At 33.7% G+C, this 18,897-nt stretch overlaps 3 protein-coding genes, 2 long non-coding RNA genes and 1 pseudogene across 21 annotated transcripts; 2 read left to right on the forward strand and 4 right to left on the reverse strand.

Annotated features, from left to right (window-relative positions):
• The first annotated feature begins 509 nt into the window (after positions 1 to 509).
• Positions 510 to 1,959, forward strand: LOC108850096 (F-box protein At1g69090-like; annotated as a pseudogene).
• A 2,462-nt stretch (positions 1,960 to 4,421) lies between these two features.
• Positions 4,422 to 7,201, reverse strand: LOC108833306 (uncharacterized). Of its 7 annotated transcripts, none has more exons than XR_008944891.1 (6): positions 6,836 to 7,201; positions 6,016 to 6,505; positions 5,620 to 5,903; positions 5,464 to 5,533; positions 4,898 to 5,275; positions 4,422 to 4,750 (listed from the first exon to the last, which is right to left on the reverse strand). It is a non-coding gene; the product is annotated as an uncharacterized LOC108833306 (long non-coding RNA). The 7 variants fall into 7 exon arrangements; XR_008944893.1 differs by lacking the exon at positions 4,422 to 4,750 and having other exon boundaries at positions 4,757 to 5,275; positions 6,016 to 6,166; positions 6,338 to 6,505; XR_008944890.1 differs by lacking the exon at positions 4,422 to 4,750 and having other exon boundaries at positions 4,757 to 5,275; positions 5,620 to 5,796; positions 5,881 to 5,903.
• A 2,012-nt stretch (positions 7,202 to 9,213) lies between these two features.
• Positions 9,214 to 11,682, reverse strand: LOC108851684 (uncharacterized). 10 transcript variants are annotated; one of them, XR_008944307.1, is made up of 6 exons: positions 11,446 to 11,680; positions 11,226 to 11,355; positions 10,893 to 11,102; positions 10,743 to 10,814; positions 10,164 to 10,635; positions 9,214 to 9,861 (listed from the first exon to the last, which is right to left on the reverse strand). It is a non-coding gene; the product is annotated as an uncharacterized LOC108851684 (long non-coding RNA). The 10 variants fall into 10 exon arrangements; XR_008944305.1 differs by having other exon boundaries at positions 10,164 to 10,298; positions 10,416 to 10,635; positions 11,226 to 11,680; XR_008944303.1 differs by having other exon boundaries at positions 10,164 to 10,331; positions 10,416 to 10,635; positions 11,226 to 11,680.
• Positions 11,683 to 12,647: 965 nt separating this feature from the next.
• Positions 12,648 to 14,511, forward strand: LOC108851680 (5'-adenylylsulfate reductase 3, chloroplastic). The gene is made up of 3 exons (XM_018625142.2): positions 12,648 to 12,978; positions 13,058 to 13,199; positions 13,269 to 14,511. The coding sequence occupies exons 1-3, from the start codon at positions 12,765 to 12,767 to the stop codon at positions 14,293 to 14,295; spliced, it is 1,383 nt and encodes a 460-aa protein (XP_018480644.1). The 5' UTR covers positions 12,648 to 12,764; the 3' UTR covers positions 14,296 to 14,511.
• A 37-nt stretch (positions 14,512 to 14,548) lies between these two features.
• Positions 14,549 to 15,908, reverse strand: LOC108851683 (autophagy-related protein 8a). Of its 2 annotated transcripts, XM_018625146.2 has the most exons (6): positions 15,752 to 15,908; positions 15,578 to 15,631; positions 15,235 to 15,290; positions 15,091 to 15,143; positions 14,888 to 15,006; positions 14,549 to 14,786 (listed from the first exon to the last, which is right to left on the reverse strand). In XM_018625146.2, exons 2-6 carry the CDS (start codon positions 15,618 to 15,620, stop codon positions 14,683 to 14,685), a joined length of 375 nt encoding a protein of 124 aa, XP_018480648.1. In that variant the 5' UTR covers positions 15,621 to 15,631; positions 15,752 to 15,908; the 3' UTR covers positions 14,549 to 14,682. The 2 variants fall into 2 exon arrangements, with proteins under 2 accessions (XP_018480648.1, XP_018480647.1); XM_018625145.2 differs by lacking the exon at positions 15,752 to 15,908 and having other exon boundaries at positions 15,578 to 15,674.
• A 1,097-nt stretch (positions 15,909 to 17,005) lies between these two features.
• Positions 17,006 to 18,220, reverse strand: LOC108851681 (protein S40-7). The gene is made up of 2 exons (XM_018625143.2): positions 18,045 to 18,220; positions 17,006 to 17,940 (listed from the first exon to the last, which is right to left on the reverse strand). The coding sequence occupies exon 2, from the start codon at positions 17,872 to 17,874 to the stop codon at positions 17,401 to 17,403; it is 474 nt and encodes a 157-aa protein (XP_018480645.1). The 5' UTR covers positions 17,875 to 17,940; positions 18,045 to 18,220; the 3' UTR covers positions 17,006 to 17,400.
• Between the last annotated feature and the right edge of the window lie 677 nt (positions 18,221 to 18,897).

Below are 18,897 nucleotides of genomic sequence, written 5' to 3' on the forward strand. Positions count from 1 at the left end.
TTTTTGGTAAAAGAATTAATTTAAATATAATATAAATTATAAATTAGGAATTAGAAAATATTAAAATTGGACAATTTAGTAAATTTATAAACATCATAAGTGTATTTTTCCAAAAACTTAAACAATAGTGTAGTTTTCAAATTATAATCTCATATGAGTGTATTTCTCCAAATTTTCCCTAATTTTAATCAGTTACCTAATCATAAAATTAAAATTCGTTTTTATTTATAGATAATTTATATTTTTATTCATTAAAGGTATAGATTAATAACAAAAAATATTTGTAAATTTAAATTTAATTTTAGTTATGATATAATCTTCTTTGAAAATTTAACAAAATATTTGTTAAGGTTATGATATAATCTTAGTTATGATATAATCTTCTAAGAAAATTTAACAAAAATATTCTAAATACATAAAATCTTTTAAATCAACAAAATATTTATTAAATTATTTGTGAAATCTTCATTGTAAAATATTCCGTGTTGATCGAGATAGTTTAAAAAAAAATCAGATTAAGGTTTTCAAGAGAGTAAAAATTAAAAAATCTAATACTCTCTACTGAACTGAAGGCTTGGCCGTTAAGATTTCATGAGATGGCTTCACCACCGTTAGCCTTAGCTCGTTGCTGGTCCGAGCTTCCTGTAGATATCATGCGATTGATCTTCGAGCGCCTTGGATTTACCGATTTCGAAATCGGTTTGTTCAACTTGGCAAACTAGTTCGAGACAATCTAAGCCAAACAATAAGATCCCTTGGATGGTTCTACTCCCCGAGGAAAAGAATTATTGTCTCTTGTTCAATCCTGAAGATAGAGAAGGAAAGCTCTACAAAACTCAACATCTTGGCGACGACTTTGCAAATAGTTATTGTCGGGCGACTTATAGAAGCTGGCTTTTGATGGATCCTAGTTATGCAAACAGGGAAGCCTCTGTTTATATTTTAAATCTCTTAACCCGCGAGAGGATCAATCTACCTCCTACTTCGGATAAACTTTGGTCTGCCATATTGTGGATAGACGATAAAACCAAAGAGTACCTTGTTACTGGAGAAGATCTTGTTTATTTCAAGAAAGGTGATAACTCGTGGAAACAATTCTCAGAAGGCATCCAAGCCCAAGATGACATGGTATTCAAAGATCACAAACTCTATTGTCTCACCAATGATGAACTCCGTATTTTCGACTTTTATGGTGAATATCCGCTACAAGTTTCCAGAGTTAGCGTAGGAGGGGGATGCTTAAAGCCAGAAAGAACAGGCCTAATGATGAGATTGCCTCGAATTCCATGGCATGTCCAAGAGGTTCGCAATAGGAATAATGTGGTAGTCACTGTACGAGGAGATGTCTTGATTGTTAAGAGCGAAAGTCCTTTTATGTCTGAAACATGGAACTTTAAAATCTTCAAGATGGATTCATCAAATGGGTTGGAGGAAATTTTTTCTTTGGGAGATGAGGCGATTATTTTAGATTTGGGTATTACAGTGCTTGCTAAGGACCAGGATGGCATCATTAGTAACTCCATTTACTTCACCGGCGATGAGATAAATTGGTACGACACTGAAATCTTTGTATTCAATCTCGATACAAAGAAGGTTGAACAACTACCACAACTCGTTTCTTCATCTGTTTCATTCTCTAGAGCTCGTTGGTTCTTACCTAGTTTCAGGAATGATTGATCCCTATCTATGGGGAGTTCCTCTTCGTTATTGTTTTTCTGAATTTAAGCTTTAACAATAATTGGTACCATTTTCTTGGTCTTCAAGCTACAGTTCTGAAACCTTCTCTTTTACAACTTCTATTTCAATCGTTGCAGAAATTAACGTTGTGGTATTCAGTCCCTTCTCCTGATCAAAATCAATCACTAAAAACTAATCTGATGCTTCACGAGGTCTCGTTTCCTGAATTGAGTTGCTTTCCATAACCGTCCACTTCGAGCGAATGTGTAGCTTCACTTACAAATAGATAACATTTTTTTCAATAACTAAATTACATGTCCTTAGCTTATAATCGTCTTTGTAATATTCTCATCATTGTAATAGCATAATTAATCGATAATAATCGATCCAGACGTTCAAAAAAAAAAAGCTTATGCTAGCTACTTATATTCGAAATAAACAGTTGTACACGGATAATATGGGATAAAACTGGATTGTGGCATGACTTAAATGTGCATAAGAGCTTTCCCGTGTAGGTTACTAAATCAATTCCTTTCTCGATATGCTATCGGCCATGTTCGTTTGCTGGTCGCTAGCGTCAGCGACAAGAGTCAGCGACCAGCGACTGCGATTTAATGTCGTTGATAGTGTTCGTTTGGAGGTCGCGCGATCAATCGCAGCGACTGTTTTTTTTAAAAAAAAAATTTCTGATCGCACAATTTTGATCCCAACGTTAGAATTTCTAGCGTCCAAAATTTTTAATCGCTGGTCGCTAGCGTTTGGTCGTTAGCGTTTGGTCGCTGCGATCGGTCACTCAACCCGCGACCAATAAACGAACAACGTTTGGTCGCTGATGTTGGTGGCTGACGCTAGCGACCAACAAACGAACATGGTCATCTTATATTCAGAGTTTTTACAATTGTTTTGTTGTTTCTCAAGAAGTATAAAGCAAAAAGAAAATGTGAGTAGTTGAATTTTGTCACATGCACTGGAATGCTTAGGTAGGTGAAGCACGTAGTAGAATACGATTAAGTTGGTAAACAATTCCCACGATCGTTTATGGATAAAAAATGAGTCCTATTAACGTATTCATATATACTAGATCGTTTTCCGCGCTACGCGCGGATAAGTGCCTCTAAATTTTACAATTGTATGTTGCATAAATATCAGATATTGTAAAATTATTTTGATTTTTAAACTCATTTTGAGTTATAATGATAGCAATTTGTTTAGATTTTATTATTTTCGTGATAAGCATCTTCACATGGAATTATATTTTCTTTTTCATCTTCAAAAATTAAATGAAGATGAAAAATAAAATATAATTCCATGTATTTATTTTGTGTTTATCTACATTTTCCTTTCTTATTTGTTACTTTTTATAATTTGTGATATATATACACATATAATAATTGGATTTATCATTAAACTAAAATATTTTTATCAAAAAAAAAATAATAATAAGGGCAATTCTCTGAAATAACACTTTTTAAGTTTTTGTCACAAAATAGCACTAAAAAAATAAAATAACCAAAATAGCACTCTTTTGTTTTGAAAATTTTAATTTTTTTATTTTATTTTTAAAAATTTGAACATCCCACCCCTTAACTCTAAATCCTAAGTTTTAAATTAATTAACCCAAGGATTATAAATGCATATTTATCTTTCAATAAAAACTTGTTTTGGTCATTTTTTTCTTTGTGATGCTATTTTTGTGGTATCCTGGTATTTTTCTTATAAAATAATTTATATAAGCAATAACAACAAAGTTATTTGTATTTATTTGTTAAAGTGATTTTTTGTGGTATTTTCTTTTTATTATTTAGTTGCAAGAATAATTTTATTTGTTATTTAAGTAGAAAAGTTAACCTTTATTTATTTTATTTTTCAAAATATTTTATTAGTATGGAAATTATTTTTTATAAATATTTTCAAAACATCTACCTCCAAAGGAGAATATTTTGAAAATATTAACTTTTTATTTACAATAAGTACCTCATATTTATAAAATATTTAAATTAATTTTATTTACTTTTATTTTTTTCAAGAGTTTCATAGAATTATGACTTCGTTTAAATTAAAATTTATTTAAAAGACTGTTATATAAAGAAAAACATGATTCTATTTTATATTAAAAAATATTTCCCAAAGTGATTTTTAGCTATATTATTAAAACTTGAAAGTTAAAAGACCATTTGAAAATATTAGTTATGATTTTATAATAAATAAATAGTATTTTATATGAAAATAGAAATTTATGTTTTAAATTAAAGAATATATAGTTTGATTATAATTATACGTGGATCAATAGTTTTATTTATTTTGATTAATATAGTATGTAAAATTGGATTCGGTTTAAAATTATTGTATTTTTTATTTATTTTGAGATTTGTAAGTTTTGGATAATTCCAAGAATTTGGTTTAATAACATCACTTTATAACAATTATATATTTGTTTATTTTAATTAGATAACTATTTATAAATTAATATAAAAGACTGGTTAAAAATAACAACATATTTTAAAATAACAAATTATTAATGGTTTAATCCAAAATAATGTTTTTGTATAAATAGAAGATAAAAATTTGGAAACTGAAAGATTCATAACATAGTATAATTTTTTTATACAGATAATATATTTATTAATAAATATCTATAAGAAAATTAAGTCCGCATGTGCAGGTAAAGCACCAAGTTTACAAATAATCTTAGTTTTGACTTTAGAATCGTTGAATTCTAATACCAAAATTGGACAAAATGCATAATAGAAATAAAATTAAATAAAAAATTGATCCAAACGTAAAAAAATAATACCATTGTCCAAACCAATCCAAAAAGAAAGAACAAACTTTCTAAACAAACCATTACCAAACTTGATATTTAAATCATATAAACCAACAAAACCATCACCGAACTTGATATTTAAATCATATAAACCAATGAGGACTCTCTAAATTAAGAATCCCCGCTTTTTCTAAAAGAGCATAGTCTTTTTTTAAATGCTGGTTTGCAATTTGAATGATTTTTTGTCATAATAACTCTAGTTGAATTGCAGTGGTAGCTGGCTCGCCATGCCTCCTTCCGTTTATTTCCCTTCATATAATAATATTATATTCCGTTTATTATCGAAAAACACAGAAACACAGTGCTGCAAGAAAACTTATTTCATTTTGCGGAATTAAAAAAGAAGAGCTAGTAGAGTAGTTGTGACAAAAAAAAAAAGAGTAGTTGTGACACTACACTTATGCGTAATGATGTCTGTTGGTTGAGTTTTTGACATTAAGTGGCTTCTTTGCAGAGGGGCTACCTCCCTCAACTGTGATTGCATCGGATGCCTTCATCCATGGCCACACCAGGGAGACCGGTACTGGTTACAGGAGGTTCAATGTCAGCACCGAGTCCAGTGCTGTTGACAGGCATACTAACATGGAAGTTTTTGACATTAAGTGGCTTCTTTTCAGAGGGGCTACCTCCCTCAACTGTGATTGCATCGGATGCCTTCATCCATGGCCACACCAGGGAGACCGGTACTGGTTACAGGAGGTTCAATGTCAGCACCGAGTCCAGTGCTGTTGACAGGCATACTAACATGGACACTATCAGAACACGGTCCCAGCCCTTGACATAATAGGCAGACATGTATAGAAGATGTAAAGAGGTAAGTCAACAAATTTTTCCAATAAATAATGTTTGTTTTTTTCACATTTGGAATCCTTGTTTCCACGCTCTGTGCATTAATGAAAACTATGACGCTAAAGAACACTTAGCGAGCCAAGAAAAAAAAAGAGTTAAGTTCTGGGTTCTACCTTGTTTTGGGACCTAACATTCTTGCGCATCTAATAGGTCTTGCATCTGGACAGCACTTTTAAGCTTGGTCTGCAAAAAGGCAAGAAAAAAAAACTGAGAATATATAAATTAATCAAGACACAAAAGTGGATGACAGAAAAGCTCGAGACTCTCACCTCATCTCTCAGCTTTCCACCATTGTACTTCAAAATCATGATACAAAAACCTTTAGCTCAGAGAAATGAATCACTTCTTGGAGAGTGCTGAGAGATATCTAGGGTTCTATGATTGAAGTACCATATGAATGCATGTGAAGACTCTCAGACTGTCTAATTATATACTCCGTCAGCGTCCTTGAAAAGGAAGATAAGAAGCAATAAAGATGAAGTAGTGGGTTACCAAAAAGCTTTCAGTTAAACTTAAATCATATATATTACAATTCTTTAAGTTATTCCCCTGCCTGCATCCAATCAAGAAGAACGATTCAAATTCACACACACATAAACGATATTCTTATTGAATCATGAGAAAGGTATATATATAAATATATATGTGTGTGTAAACTAACTAACCAAATGAAGCTTGAGGACTGATATTGATCTCATGGTAGACAGAACTATACTTGATTCTGACTATGGTCCTCGGTGGCGGCGCTCCGACAGGAACGGAACACTGGTTACGCTTCTAAACTAACATTCCTTTTGATCTTATTTCCATGTCTGACTTCTTGCTTAAATAGAAAGGAGATTATGTAAAAAAAAGGAGATTATGTGGATGGAAAACAATGATATGACCTTGCAGTTTTTTTTAAACAATCAAGCTAACATCATAAGGAATCGAATGAAATTATTTTGAGCAGAACAAATAATGAAAATTAATAGAGTAGACACAAACCTTGATTGTTAAACTGTGATACCCGTTTCACCTTTTCTAGATCAGCTTGAGGATTCTCTGCTGCTGGTGGTAGCTTTACAGATTGGCTTGTTGAGAATTCTTTGTTGACAGGATCAATCTTCTTCCTGACAAAAGCAACTTCTTTTCACTCGTGATCAGCCAAAGCTTCTGTATGCAATTAGACCATTGAGATTCTTAGTCCTCAAATATTAAAATACTGAAAAGAATCAAGTGGTTCCTCTCTTTAAAAAAAAAGAGATTTGATCCATAAAATTCATCTAAGCCCTAGGAACCAGACTAAATCCAGCTTTTCATGATATTGATTACTTCAATCCTAAACTCAACACATCCTTTACGGACATATCACACAAAACCCAAAAGAAAAATATATTTTTTTTCTGTTCAACGTAATTGCCAAGTTGTGAAATCAAAATTCAAGTATACATAAAAAAAACTAAATAAAATTTTAAAATGAGGATGGTAGCTTTTCATATATACCTCACGGATCAAGACGATGCCTTTAGTCTCTTCCTCGACACGACCAAGCTGAGCTTAAATTGAAATCACCAACAACATGGTTGGAGAAAATGACTACCAGGGAAGGTTGCAATAGATTAACAAAATGTGAAGCCGAATGGATATATTTACTGATATCAGAAAAGCCGGATGTAGTTTGTTGAAAGAAAAGAATATGGGTATATAAAAGAGGAGGAAAAGAGGGAGGCGAAACGAAATCATTAAGAATAAAATGATTGATGGAAGTAAAGAACGGTATTGATTGATGAGAGTCGGCTGAGTTTCTATGCTGTTCGATCGGAGAAGAAGAACTGTTACTAAAACGTAAAACTCGTTCACTCCGTCGCATTTTTTTTCTCAATCATCTTTCAATATACTTGAAGCCTTAAGCCCAAATAAAATGTTTTTAAGCCCATACGTAAACAGAAGGCCCAGACGAAAAATAATTGGTGTTAAAATCCAGTATGACGTGGACAATAAAATACTCCTCATTGGTTGATTTAAATTGAGGACGTGGACATGCTATCTATGGAGTATATTCTCTTTTTAGTATTGTACTAGAGCTTTTCCCGGGCTACGCCCGGGTTATTTTTCGAAAACAAAATATTTTAAAATGTTATGTTATTATATTTAATATATAGTATATGTTGGAACTATGATAAATATAAATTACTAAAATAAAGTATACTTTATTAGAACGCAAAATGTATAGTAATGATAAAATAAATTATTTAAAATATATCACAGTAAAAAAATAGGTTAAAATTTCAATTATTTAAAATGTTGATTTTATAACTCCTTTGTTCATTCTATCTTTTGATTCATATTTTATATTTAGTGGCTAAGAGTTTATGTTCTTACCAAAAAAATAATATTTTTAGAAGTATACATGAAAAATAAAATGGGGGTTACCGAAGATTTTCTTCCAATTTCTAAAATGTTGGATATAATAAGTATTTCTTTTTGTAAATACCTTGATTAAAGGTAACATTTAATTTCTTATTGAATTTTTTTTCTGAAATTTCATGAATGTTGAAAAATATACAATAGTTTTCTAAAGTGATTGGTAAGTACTCTGTATGCTTCTCATTCTTTTTTCCACAACTAATTTAATTTACCAATCGTGCTCTAAAAAAATAATTTAAAGATACAGCGCAAAAGTTAAATTAAAAATTATATTGGCTTTAAAAATCAATTCCAAAATTTTATGTTTACTTCTTTGATAGCTATTGATATTGATCTACATCAACTGATTCTATACAGTAGAAAAATTTACAATTTATATTCTAAAGCAAAGTAATTAAATCCACAGCTTCTACCAATCAGACACTTCATGAAGTTCTTATGTTATAAAGACTAAATATCTCTGCTAAATATTATATTATATACGTAGTTCCCCGCTAAATATCTTCTTAAATGTTATTAGTTTCCATGAAGTTCCTATTTCCAAGAGTGAAGATAGAAGACATTAGCGTTGATTGTATATTTGTGTACGCTGATACGCGAATCCTCCTGTTGACCCCAATTAAGCAAAAATACATGTTAATCAACATCTTGAATGATACAATCGAAATAGATTATTAAATATAAATCAAATAATATTTTGTTAAAAATAATAATTAAGATTTGGTTGTGATTTTTCATCCAGTTAGTTATTTAAGAATTGTTTTGTATTAAAATAATGCAAATGTTTGTAAGATACTTAAAACGATCAAAATAGGATTCATGTGCGTATTACATATTTAAATGTTATTAAATTAGAGGAATTCTAATTTTACCATATTGTACTCTGTTTTTTATTGTATAATAGAGTAAAAAATAAATTTACTCTATAAATAGAATAACTCATTTATTTTTCATTCATCATTTTATATTTTATTCTAAAATATATTACTATTGGAGTAGATTTAATTTTATTATAGAACAACTCTGTTTTGATGAAAAATATAGTGAACCATTGATAATGGTCTTTGTAAACATCTCATAAAATATCTCAACGATAATAAAAAATCTAAGTATTCGAATAATAAAAAGATCAAACGAAATGAAAATGAGAAGAAAAATAAAGTGAGAATAAAAGAGTTCTACTACTTTGATGAAAAACTCATTTGGTAGCTGTCAATTCTTAAAATATTAAAATCATATATAACTTTTGTTTGGACAAAAAAATTTTGGACAAATTAAAATAACATAATAATATATAACTGAATTCGTATTTGGCTTGTAAAAGCTATTTTAGTGAGCTCTTGAGCATATTCTATTTTAATTAAATGTTTGATGTTCCAGAGAACAAATATGATTGGGTAGCACAGCAACGTTGTTTGTCAATCTTATGTTATTCAGAAACGACGAAGATACAATATCATGAAATTATTTATTAATTTTTAATTCCATAAACAGTTATATACAGTATGTTCATCAAATATGTTTTTTAAGTTCTCGGTCAAGAAATGGAAACAAATATAACTGTTGAAACTAATTTATACCATTATCCTTGTAAGACCACCAGCAACATTCTTCAACTTGAAACTGCATATTCAGACGTCCTTTCAGATCCTATGGAGAGCGCATACGTAATTGGTTGATCTTCCAACACATAAGCTCAGCAAACACTTATATGCAATGACCTTCACCTCTCTTGTTTTCAAAATCCTTCAACCTTGGTGCCTTAGATCATTGAGAAAGGGACTTCTCTTGTAATCTTGCCTATCAAATGAATTCAGAAGTCGCTTAGGCTTCTCCGCAAACTTTGCAACTGTACAGGAGCCTTTGATTTTTCCAAAGAAGCTACGTGAATTAAGAAGATGAACTATGGTGGACTCGTTCACTTCTCCATCTGTCACATTCCCATGATCCTGCTGTAAATTTTCTCACATATAACAAAATAACCACAATAAGGGGTAGGAACCTCTGAGTTCCTGGAGAAAGAGGGGATAAAGGAGAGACTGCAACTCAGTCATGTGATACACTGGCTTATGTTACTGCTTTCTATTCGGGTCCAGATATTGCTTATCATCAATAACAGAAGAGTGTAAGAACTTATCAATCATAACATTGCATTCTCATCTTCACCACCACTTGAACAGCAAAACCAAATACATAACACGAACGAACCATCCACACAGATCACAGTCAATGAGCGTATTCCAAGAACCATTGGAAATCTAAAAATATTTGTGAACTAATCTCAAGCTTATCTTAGGCTACTTAGTATTTAATTCGATGAATGGGTCCCTACGGCTTGAAAATTGATGGTTAATTCCAGCAATGTGATATGTTTGAAGTCTAACGGGATAGATAAAAAGCTTACTTGTTTAAGCATCAGGTTCTCGTTCTGCAAAGTAGAAAGTCTCCCTTCAAGTTCAGAGTTTCTGTTCTCCAAGTCTTTCACTCTGTTTTCCAGTTCACCCAAGTAAGCTTTCTTCCTCTCTGCTGTGCTGAGACTCTGTTCCTCAAAACGTTTTTTATTCACAAAAAACTACCAAACAATCCCCATCACGCAACCAACCTTTATTTACCACCCTCTAAACAATAATGGTAAAAAGTGTAAAAAACTGGGTACCTCTTTATCTGCTTGGTCTCTTCTCAGCCAGAGTCCCCACTCGCTTCGTTTGACCCTCTCCTCCGACCGTTATTTGTGTCTGGTCCTGACCGGTCCCGATCCAGATTCTCGTCCCGAAATTTCTTTCCCGGTAGCTTCTCCACCAAACTCCGGAACTCTCCGTATCTCCTCATCGCTTTCATGAAATGCCATGACCATAACACTCGGTTTTGAGTGCTGCCTATTATAAAAGCTCGTTTTGTGAAAGGTTTGAGTTCAAGGGGAAACGCAGTATCTTATTTGTTGTAAAGATGTGGGAATTCACTTTTTAATAGTTTCAGAGCTTACTTTTTCCTAAGAGGTTCCCCTCTAGCCCAATAGATTCTCGCATCACTCGGTGCTCCAAACACTCTAAGCAGCCTAAAAACAGACGAAAGTAGAATTAGAAACCAATGTATATCTAAACACAAAAACCTTGTAAAGAAAACAATAGCTCACTCATTCACTTTGTCACTTCATTGGCATTTAACGCACAAACATCTGCGAGCTTCCTTTCATTAGCTGTCATGCTAGATCGGGCTGATAAGAGCTCAGGCCGCTTAATCCCTTCTATTCTTGTAATATCATCATATTTTAAGCTCAAACCAGAAAGGCAGACTTTTAAAACGGATTGAAGTTTACGGATCTTTCTCGGGGCAGACTAAAGATCTTCTGACCAAAATTGATAAAACCAATTATAATTTACTTAATATCCATTGCATGAGGCTAAAAATCGATAAAATCAAGCGTCGGAGAATAAAAAGTCGAATTTTCAATTGATAATTATTTTACCTTCTTTGATCTCCAAATGAGGAGCAGAGCTTGAGGATCTCTCGCTGCTGGACGGTAGAGAGCTTGCATCAAAGTAGTCTATAGAGAGCTATTATCTGTCTACGGTAGTTCCAGAGATTGATATCAACTCCTGATTCTACCAACACAAAAACCATTAATAGATATAAACAACAAAGTGACATTGGAGTATTATATATAGGTTGGAGAGGGGAAGTCGAACAGTAATTTGTGGAGTTGTTGTCTTCGATTTGATGAATGTAAAATTTAGTGGGAGGAGGAGAATTTGAATGGTGATTTACAATTGTAAGGGAAGCTGAAAGGGGATGAAGATGAAGGAGGAAGCGGAAAAGGCCAGAAGTTGTAAACCTTACTGCGACGATCCGTTGAAGAAGATGAAACGATGAAGATGGGAGATCATCGAAAGGATTCAATGACGTGTTAGGGTTATTATTTGATTGGGCTTATGGGCCAACTAATTCATTTACGGATCAATAAGAAAGACCAATCCACACTGGTGCTGATGTGGCAAAAATAAAGATTTCTCATTGGAGGATTTTCCAATCCTATGTGGACATGCTAAATGATGAGATTATTCTCTTTTTAGTATTGTATTGATATATATAGTTAAAAGTATTTATATTGACCATTTAACCTCATAAATGTGATAAATAATATTGTGGTAGTTACATTACATATTCACATTAATATACACAAAGAACAGGTTGATTTAGTTAAGTTTACGGAGTTAATTACAATATCTTTCGTTAAAACCAAAATAGTTAATAAGTTTCAGAAAGAAAAAAAAACTAAAATAGTTAATAAGGCTGGCTCGAGGAAAGAAATGTTGACTGCTGTAGAGGATTGGCCTTATGATCCAGAGAGAAAAGTGATGAGGACGAATAGGAAATGTCATAAGTGCCACAGAATCTCAGCTGAGAAAAGGCAGAGGATGGCGAAGCTGATGCCGAAGATGCCTCACATGCTTCTAGATTACAAGAAGAGAAGATGGGAGAAGAAGATGAAGGAAGAAGAGAAAGCTAAAAGAAGACAAGTGATTTGATGAAATTTTGTTAATAAAGTCAATAGTACGTTCCGAGATAAAACATAAATATTATGATAATCTTATCGAACTAAGCTATATTTTCTTGTAAATTAGTTCTTATCTAAATCATATTTCTAGAATAAAATAAAAAATCTATGAATAGAATATGAATAACAATTAGCGAGTAAAAATAACATGTTTGGTGTTTATCAAAACTTACATATTCGAGAAAAAAAATAAGATTTGTGCGGCCAATGTTGACCAAGTTTCTCTACCACACGACCAAAACTGACGCAAGCAATGATAATAAAGAGATGCCGCCACTCAAAAATATAAAAAGGTGTCCAGGTTCAATGAACCTAGTTTCATCTGATTCTTTTATTAATCCCAAATTTGTTCAGACAGATAGATCTCAAACCAAACAAACAAACACTTAGATCGTACAATTGTCTGAAGAAAAAAAAACATAAAAATTTGTTTATTTGTTTTTGTGTGAAATGGCACTAGCAATCAACGTTTCTTCATCGTCTTCTCCGATCTCAACCTCTAGCTTCCCTTCTTCAGACCTCAAAACTCCACAAATCGGTTCGTTGAGGTTATCGGATCGAATCAATGTCTCATCAGCGTCTATGAGTCTATCCTCCGGGAAACGATCCTCCGTAAAATCTCTGAACGTGCAGTCGATCACAAAGGAAGCCATGGTTGCTTCTGGTGAGTTGTGTTAAATTGTGATCTTGGTTTATTTTTGGTTAAGTTTTATGCTAATGATCTTGTCCTTTTCACAAAACAGAGGTTACTACAGAGAAAGAAGTAGATGTGGTGGAAGTGGAAGACTTTGAGGAGCTAGCAAAGAAGCTAGAGACTGCTTCTCCTCTTGAAATCATGGACAAGGCTCTTGAAAAATTCGGAAACGACATTGCAATTGCCTTTAGGTAACGAATATTTAAAACTTTTTCAGTTAATAACATTTTTGCTAATTTAATTTTTTTTCTTGTTATCAGTGGAGCTGAAGATGTTGCTCTGATCGAGTATGCTCATTTAACAGGAAGACCGTACAGGGTATTCAGTTTAGACACAGGGAGATTGAATCCCGAAACGTACAGACTCTTCGACACGGTGGAGAAACACTACGGTATTCGAATAGAGTACATGTTCCCCGATGCTGTCGAGGTACAAGCTTTGGTTAGAAACAAAGGTTTGTTCTCTTTCTACGAAGACGGTCACCAGGAGTGTTGCCGTATCAGAAAAGTGAGACCGTTGAGGCGTGCTTTGAAAGGTTTACGCGCTTGGATCACCGGACAGAGAAAAGATCAATCGCCGGGAACGAGGTCGGAGATCCCCGTCGTTCAGGTCGATCCGGTGTTCGAAGGACTAGAGGGTGGAGCTGGGAGTTTGGTGAAGTGGAACCCGGTTGCGAACGTTGAAGGGAACGATGTTTGGAGCTTCTTGAGGACGATGGATGTTCCGGTGAACACGCTGCATGCTGCGGGGTATGTTTCGATAGGGTGTGAGCCTTGCACGAGGGCGGTTTTGCCAGGTCAGCACGAGAGGGAAGGGAGGTGGTGGTGGGAGGACGCTAAGGCGAAAGAGTGTGGGCTTCACAAAGGGAACATCAAAGAGAGTAGCAACGGAGACGAAGCTGCTAATGTCAATGGAACAACAGTCGAGGATATTTTCAGAAGCGAGAATGTTGTGAGCTTGAGCAGGCAAGGGATTGAGAATCTGATGAAGCTGGAGAACCGTAAAGAGGCGTGGATCGTTGTGCTTTACGCGCCTTGGTGCCCGTTTTGCCAAGCGATGGAGGCTTCGTTCGATGAGTTGGCGGATAAGTTGAGGGGAGGAGATGGTGTGAAGGTGGCTAAGTTTAGAGCTGATGGTGACCAGAAGGAGTTTGCTAAAAGCGAGTTGCAGCTTGGGAGCTTTCCGACGATACTTGTGTTCCCGAAGAACTCTTCGAGACCTATCAAGTATCCATCTGAGAAGAGAGATGTTGATTCTTTGACATCTTTCTTGAATCTTGTTAGGTGAGAATCAGTCGACTTCACTGATGTGAAAGAGATGAGTTAAAGAACGAACCATTCAGTCTTGTTCCAGAATGCTAGAACAGATGAAGATCATGAGATCCTCTAATGAATGTTTAGTTGTGGTTAAAATGTTTGCTTTTGTGCTTATATTTTTGTTTACCAAACTTCTCAGTTTTGTACTCTGTTTGCTTATATGTTTATGTAAACAAGTTTTCCAGCATGGCTTTAATATAATAATATTGGAGTGCAAAAGAATGTGAAAGAAAAATAATGTTTCTAAATATCATAAATCCAAAACATGAAAAAGCAAAGCAAAAGCCAGAGAAGAAGGAAGAGGAATGTACATCTTATCTTCCTAGTTTATGTATATTACATAAAGATCAAAGTTTATTTAATGAGCGATAAGAGAACCAAAAGTGTTCTCTCCACTGTAAGTCATGTAGAGGAACCCATCTTCATCCTTGTGCTCTTCATAGATTGCAGACATCAATGCAGCTGGGTAATAAAACAAGAATAAGCCCAAAAATTTTAGGCATAAAAAGTAAACTCTGATCTTGAACTTGTTGAATGATGTTAAAAGTTTTAAAAGTTCTTACCAGTTGGAGGCAATGTGTTCTTGACAAAGACGAAGATTGCTTTCTCAGCACCAAGCTTGATTCTTTTGCGAACCACGTACACAAATTGACCAACCGTTAGGTCTGCTGGGACGAGATACCTAAACAAACAATATATGTGTGTTGATTAAGCATACACAATCTTCAGGAGTACAGAGGGAAGATGAACTAAGCAAATAACTTACTTCCTCTTGTCAATGTCAGGAACATCACTTTGTCCAGCCTTTTCAACAATCACCTATAGAAAATAAGTTTCTAAAATTAGAACAATGCTTAACAAAATTTAGTAAAAGAATAATAATGTTTAAGTTAATTAAGTGAGAGCGTACAGGGACTCTGTCAGGGTACTTCTCTCTGATTCTAGTAGCTTCACCCATCCTTGCTTCTGATTTAACAAAATAAGAAAGCAAATAATCAAATCACATTAGAACAAATCTGACGTTTAGAGAATAACTAAGCCTTAGTCTAATTAGTATTCCCAGGAAGCAAGAAAGAACACAAACAAACAGTAAAAGTCATATACAAAAGTTGAACAAAAACAAGGTTCTGTAAATTTTACAGACAATAAACTATACGATCTGAAACTTATGTTCTGTAATAACAAAAAATAGAAACTTGTGTTCAGTAATAAAAGAACTAAGAGACAAAAACGAGAGGATCTGAGGAACTAACCGAGAGGATGAGAAAGCTTGAAGGAACTCTTAGCCATGGCCATTCGATTGGACTCTGCAAATTTCAAGCATGCAAAGATCATAATCTCGATATTTATATACACGATCTATGATTAAAACCGACCGTCTGCGAGATCAGGAAAGTAATAAACAGAGAGGAACCCTAGAAACATACCCGGAGAAGGAACTGTATGCGATTCGTCGAAACTTAGGGTTTGCTAGGAAAACAAATCGATTTGATAAGGATAAGAAGTCAGTATCAAAAGAGGCTTATAACTTTTATAAGAGTATAAAAACTAAACCAAAAAGTAAATAATTGATTTAGGGTTTTCTAAAAGGGTTTGCCTACACGGAACCGTAACTTCCGCTGTTTGTGGGAATCGTTAACCACTTGGCTTAGTATTGATAGTTGATTGGACGACAAGCAATCTCTTACACCTGTCTTACGTCAGCACCGTCGATTTATTTCGAGCCTTTTGGGCTGAACTGGGCCTTATTATTCGGTTAGTTGTTTAGCTTCTAATATATTTCATTCATAGTGTTAGTTGATGGCACAATTGTTATCACAGAAATTAAATTTTAAATTTCTAAAGAGTCAATTATAAAATAAATAAATAATGTATAAAGAGGGTTGGTTCTGGGCATATATATCACTGAAACATTGGCCTTCACCCTTCATTTTTATAAAATCTAATATACATAAGTTATATAATTCAAAAACTGAAAAGTTAGATAAGATTATTACTCAAGACTTTTACATGGCCAAATGAATCTCAATAACTTTTGTAGTTGGTAGGACTTGTTTTCTACCATAAATCCACATGTCAAACTATCATTTACGTTACAGCGTTGCTAGCTGCTGCTACTTGCTTGTAAAGCTGCTCTAAGTGAGAATGTAGATAGGACCGAAGTATAGATCCTGAACTGAATTTTACTTGAAGTAAAGAAAACTTTGATGAAGATTGAACAAACTAGTTATGTTTATAACCTGATATGTTTTGTTAATAAACAAACTAAACCAAATCCCAACCACAGTTAATAAACAAACTAAACCTGATATATTAGTTTGAAAATAAATCTTACTATAGTGCCTTTATTAATGTAAAAACATGTTATCATAGATTTATACTCTGAAAGTAGTTTTAACAATGAATTAACATTTTAAAAAATTAAACAGATTCAAACAAAACAAGATGATTTTCAGAAAGTTGTATGAGAATTTCAAACTAAATATCCAAAACTAAAACCCGAAATGGGTAAAATATACCCATCACCTAGCAACACCATCTCTACTTGATAGGACTTATACAGCAATGAAAAGAGAAAGCTAATGAGCAATATGGCACGAGGCCTTAATTTCATGTCGGACCAAAAATGTTAGTATCATCACCAACATTAACATTTTCTCCTTGATCGAGCCCAGCAAATGGGGAGTAGATTGAGGGGTTCTCAAAATTCATTATCAAAGGTTCCAAAGGAATATTACCACTTTCCGAAAATGAAAATCATAAGCTTATTAATACAAATTAAAGACAACATACGAAAAATGATATGGGTCCCATGCATGGGCTTGACAAGTCATCCTCATCGTCATCATGCTTATCTAAAAAATCCAAAAACCTAACAACAACAAAAAAGAAAGAGAACTCAACCATATTGGTAGAGCCATGATTCCCTACATGATAATAACGACAATAACATTGCATTTTAAATAAATCATGTGGATACCATAAAGTTTAGGTTTAAATTCATGATAATGAGATGGTATGGTGGTGGTAAAGAGAGTTACTAGATATTGATCATGCTCTCTATACCATGACATAACTATGGTGGCGATGATGTGGATGTGACGTTCGATTCCAAGAAGCCTGTCTTGGTTAAGACAGCATTTCTTGTTTTGCTGAGGTCTCTTCCTTTGAGTGTTCTTCCAATTCCTTCACACATGGAGAAAGATGAGATCTGCGTTCTTGCAAGCCTTCTTGCCACCAATTCATGTGGAGGAACCATTGAGTCTTCATCATCATCTTCATCTTGAGTGGCCCAGGAATGCAAATGGTTGCTTCTTGTGTTCATCTTCGTATTCCCATAAATCTTGGACCAGTCAGGAACATTCATTGGAGCAGATGACTGTTTTGCCCCTGAGACCTCGTTGCCCTTAGGAATGTACCTTGCAGAAGATGAAGAAGCGGCTGAGAAGAGATCGCTACTTCTGGAAATTCTCATTTGAGGACCTTGAGTTTCCTTTTCTCTCAAAACTGACCACACATCTTCTTCTTGAAACTCTTCTCCTCCTTCCATTGTTACAAAAAAACCCCAGTCCTTAATACTTCTTCCTCTAGCTGCAACTAAGTGGTATTCTTCCTCCTGAAAACATGAAAATACTCCAACATTTTATCTTAAGACCAAAAGAAATAAGAGATAGAGGTAGGGAGAGAAAGAGGAGAGAGAGAGGGAGAGAATTAAATTACCTGAGAGAAGCAGAGGAAGATTCAGTGAAAATATGATGTATAAAAATGTGAACCGTAAACAACATTAAACAATCTCTCTTTGCTGGCAAATGAGAGACAGAGAGGTCATTGATTGCTTCAAGGGAATCAAAAGCCTCCACAATAGGCAGAGGATTCATAAAGATCCAAAACTGTAATAATTTCGTACTTTTTTTGGGGTGCCAATACTGTGAATTAAATATATAATAAATAAAATAATTAAAAGGTTAGATCATAGAGGAGTGGTATCCTTTGGTACTATTTCTACTAAGACCTGCCAAAATTATTGATAGAGTCTGATTCATGCAAGAAGACAAAGAAACTGTACTATATAAGAAAAGACTTGCTTTATCTCAATCTTTTTCCTAACACACATTGTGCTCTCTAATCATTTTTGTAGCTATACATATTTTGTTAGTAATTAAAGAGGAAATATCAAATATGTACAATTCTCTCTGAAAAGAGTTTGTAATCATTCTATATTATCCTTTTTGAGAATATTTGCTTAATTGTTTCTTTTAACCAATTTTATAAGATTCTTGGTTTCTATTGCGAAGTACGTATTATTATTGAAAAGGTGTTCTAGAAACATACTCTATAGTATTTATCACACCAAAAATCTGAATCCCGTGTTCGTACACACGTATATACATCAAACTTTTTGGTGGGGTAAGAATCAAATGGATTTGTAGTTTCTGAAAATCAATTTGTTAGGCTGTCCAATCAAACGCTTCGTGGGTCTCCTCGCAAGGGATGTTATTCGAAAGCACGATGTATGGAAAAGTGTAGTTTTCACATAACACCTCTAAATTGTAAAAGTTTCTTATTTAACCTC

The sequence above is a fragment of the Raphanus sativus genome, chromosome 4, assembly GCF_000801105.2.
Source record: "Raphanus sativus cultivar WK10039 chromosome 4, ASM80110v3, whole genome shotgun sequence".
NCBI lineage: Eukaryota > Viridiplantae > Streptophyta > Magnoliopsida > Brassicales > Brassicaceae > Raphanus > Raphanus sativus.